Below are 3551 nucleotides of genomic sequence, written 5' to 3'. Positions count from 1 at the left end.
GATCTTTTTATTTTTAAAGGTTTTATTTATTTGTTGGAGAGGTAGAGTTACAGAGAGAGAGAGAGAGGGAGAGACAGAGAGATCTTCCATACTCTGGTTCACTCCCCAAAAGGCTGCAACAGCTGGAGCTGCACCGATCCAAAGCCAGGAGCCAGGAGCTTCTTCCAGCCCTTGGGCCGTCTTCCACTGCTTTCGCAGGTACATGTGCAGGGAGCTGGACTGGAAGCAGAGCAGCTGGTCTGGAGCCAGCACTCAGATGTGGGATGCTGGTGTTGCAAGTGGCGCCTTAACGCGCTGGACCACAATGTCAATCACACCATCCCTTTCCTTAAATGGCTTGGATTTGACTTCTGTGCCTTCCGATGTTCGGGTCGCCTGTTGTGGTTTCAGTGTCTAGCAGTACCTGGCATGTGGTAGATGTCAAAACATATTGGCGGGAAGCATGGACGAGCCCATTTCAGGGTCCACCTGGCAGCTTTGTGTGCCCCGCAGTGGGCCCCAGTCTGCCCTCCCCTCCCCCATCGGCCGCCCAGCAGGCCCCTCCTCCAGCCCATTGCTGCCTCTGTCTGGGGCATCCTCTCCCTTCCTCTCTTGGGGTCTGACTCTGCGTGTCGGAGGCCCCTGCTTGCTGGGATCCGACTCTATCTTGCGCCCCTGAATAACCTGCTTTGTCGATGTGGGTCCTTGCTGCACCCACAGGAAGTGGCAGTTGCTGGAGGAAACGGGGTACACACACCTGGCTCATCTCCACAGCCCCCTGGGACCTGGTGTTGACTTCCTTACATGAGCCACCTGCAGCAAAGGCCAGGCTGGTGACATCAGCCACTCACACAGCTGGGGAGTGAGCCTGTGCCTCCAGGGCAGCGGCTCAGCTGCCCGTGATCCCGGAGAGCTTACGCCCCTCGGTTCTTCTCAGAGAAGTGAGCTAGTGGCTTCCCCCTCGCCTACACTCGGGTCTTGCCCTTGTTAATGCTTTCTGAGATGGTGAGACTTGAAGACAACAGTAAGTACTGCAAGAAGAGACCTAGGTCTAAACTCATCTGGTTTGCCTGGCACTTTCCAGTTTTCTGGTTTATTTATTTGAAAGGCAGAGAGACAGAAAAGACAGACAGCACTTCTCCCTGCTGGTTCACTCCCCTAATGCCTGCAATGGGCTGGGCCAGGCTGAAGCCGGGAGCCAGGAACTCAGTCCTGGTCTCCCACGTGGGCGGCAGGGGCCCAACCACCTGAACCGTCCCTGGTGCCTCCCAGGTTGCGCGTTAGGAAGCAGGAATCAGGAGCAGCTGGGACTCGAACTAGAGCTTAAATGAGATCCAGGTATTGCAGGCGGCGACTTAACCAGCTATGCCACAACGCCAGCCCCAGTTTTCAATCTGAAAGCCCTGCATCCCAGGAACCCCCTTAGTCCAAGGCATCCTGGTGGGTGGCCCCCACATGGATCACTGTCCCACCGTCTCCAGTCCCTGGAGGGTGGTGATGATAGCAGCTGCAGTGTGGGTGCTCGTAAAGGGCCAGACACCGCGCGGGGCCACTCCTCTGGCTCCTAGCGCCGCTGGGATGGGAAGCTTGTCTGTTCCCGGCTGGGGAACAGAGGCTGAGAGAGAGAGTGAGGCACCTGCACAGGGCAAGTGGCGGTGCACAGGTCCCGACACACGCCCATCTGACCTGGCGCCTCCACCCTCCACCCTCCACCCTCCACCCTCCACCCTCCACCCTCCACTGACTCTCAGAGCCACACCGAGGTGACCAGAGCCTGCTGGGCCAGCCTCAGCCCGGGGCAGGCCCAGGTGTGGATTCTTCCAGAACCTACCTGGTGGTGGTCCAGCTGGGATGAGGTTTTGTAGGTCTGAGACCCCAACACCCTCCCCCCAGCCCTGCCACACTCTTAATTCTGCAGCTTTGCCCCCAGCTCCTAAATTTGTACAACGCGTAAGTCCCCAGGGGCCAATCTGCTTCCAGAACACGCTGAGCCCCTCGTGTCCATCCGCCCTGCTGCCCACCGCATGGACACCGGGTGAGGCTGGCGCTTAGAAAATAAACGCTCTCCGGTGATTTTATTACTGGGTGTTGGGGGAGCCGTCCAGGGCAGGGGCGGGCCAGGCAGCAGGGCCCCAGGGCTGTCCGAGGCGCAGAGCCCGTGCGCCAGTCCTTCGGGGTTCCGTGGGCGGGGTCTAGTCGCCGTTGGGGCCGGCGTGGGCCCGGCGCAGAGGGAGGTGACTGGTGAGATAGCGCATGGCGGATCGGATGCCCTCCATCGTCCGCCGCTCCACCGTCTCCAGCACGTGGGTGACGGAGCGCAGAGCCGAGCCGGTGCCAGAAGTCAGCCCGGACGAGAAGGCCGAGCTGGCGTTCCCCAGGATGCTGGACACCGAGCGCAGGCTGGGCCCCGTGCTGTGCAGCAGGTCCGTGGGGGAGCTGTGGCCCGAGGCCAGGAAGCCCACGGCCATGCCCATGCCCATGGTGGACTCGGACCACACCAGCAGGTCGGCCAGGGAGCTGATGGAGCCCTCACCGCCGCCCAGCAGGCTGCTCATGGAGCGCATGTAGTTGTTCTCCTCGTCGGCCTCGTACAGGTCGGAGTCCAGAAGCCTGCCCCGGCCCAGCTGCCTGGGGCCCGGCGAGGGCGGGGAGCTGCCCCCTGGGGAGGGAGGGAACGACTGGAACTGCAGGTCCCTCGAGCTGTCCGTGGAGTCCTCCTCCATCACCAGCTGGGACTCACTGGCCAGCAGAGCCCCGCTGTCCGGGTCAAAGGCCTCGGGGCTGCTGGCCTGCAGGGGCTGAGCGTCAGCATCGAGGGCGGAAGGAGCCATAGCTCCCGGGGTGGCTGCAGCCGGTTCCAGCTGCCCGAGGACACTCGCCGTCTGCGGGGTCCTTTCCTTGCCCTGGGTGTCACTTGTCCAGACCGCGGGACTCCAAGCCGCCCGCCTGTCTTCAGGCAGCTGGTCCCACGCCGGACTCTGGGGGCTCCCGGGCACCTGCAGGGCAGCAGGCTCTTGGGGAAGCAGAGACGTGACCTGTTCAGGCTCCTCCTGTCCATCACCTGGAACGGCTCCCTTCTTGTCTTTGTCCCCAGATGGTGACGTGGCCTGGGAAGTGGGCTGGTCTAGGTCCTGCAGTCTGTCGGGTGCTGCGGCGCTGCGGGCCGACCAGCCATCTGCCTGGGTGGCGTCTTGGCCCTGGGTCCCTGCTGCTGGGCCATCTGCAGACCTGTTGTGTGCCGCGCTGCCCAGGGTGGCCTCGGGAGGGCCATGGCGGGGGTTGCCGGCAGCGTGGGCCTCTCCCGGGGCCTCGGTGTTCATCTATGCCCTCTGCCAGCTGTGGTGGTTCAGGGGAGTGGCCATGGCTCTGCTGGGCTGACTTGGCCAGGCGGTGAGGTCACAGGAGGCTGTGGGCAGCCGGTGAGGTCACAGGTACCTGCAGAGCAGGGACATGCACCTGCTGGGCCGCTGCCCAAGAGGGCTGAGTCTGCGGGGCGCTTTGCAGGTGAGTTTGCAGGAATGTGAGGAAGAGAAACAGGTGTGTTGGACAGCTGGAGGTGTGAATGCTGGTGC

At 62.5% G+C, this 3551-nt stretch overlaps 1 protein-coding gene across 1 annotated transcript; it reads right to left on the bottom strand.

The window, feature by feature from the left end:
* Positions 1-2171: 2171 nt before the first annotated feature.
* On the bottom strand, positions 2172-3299 carry TEX44 (testis expressed 44). The gene has a single exon (XM_062197446.1). It carries the CDS (start codon positions 3297-3299, stop codon positions 2172-2174), a length of 1128 nt encoding a protein of 375 aa, XP_062053430.1.
* Between the last annotated feature and the right edge of the window lie 252 nt (positions 3300-3551).

The sequence above is a fragment of the Lepus europaeus genome, chromosome 1 (assembly GCF_033115175.1).
Source record: "Lepus europaeus isolate LE1 chromosome 1, mLepTim1.pri, whole genome shotgun sequence".
NCBI lineage: Eukaryota > Metazoa > Chordata > Mammalia > Lagomorpha > Leporidae > Lepus > Lepus europaeus.
The sequence above is the reverse complement of the archived record's forward strand: the minus strand, read 5'-3'. Positions and strand labels throughout refer to the sequence as shown.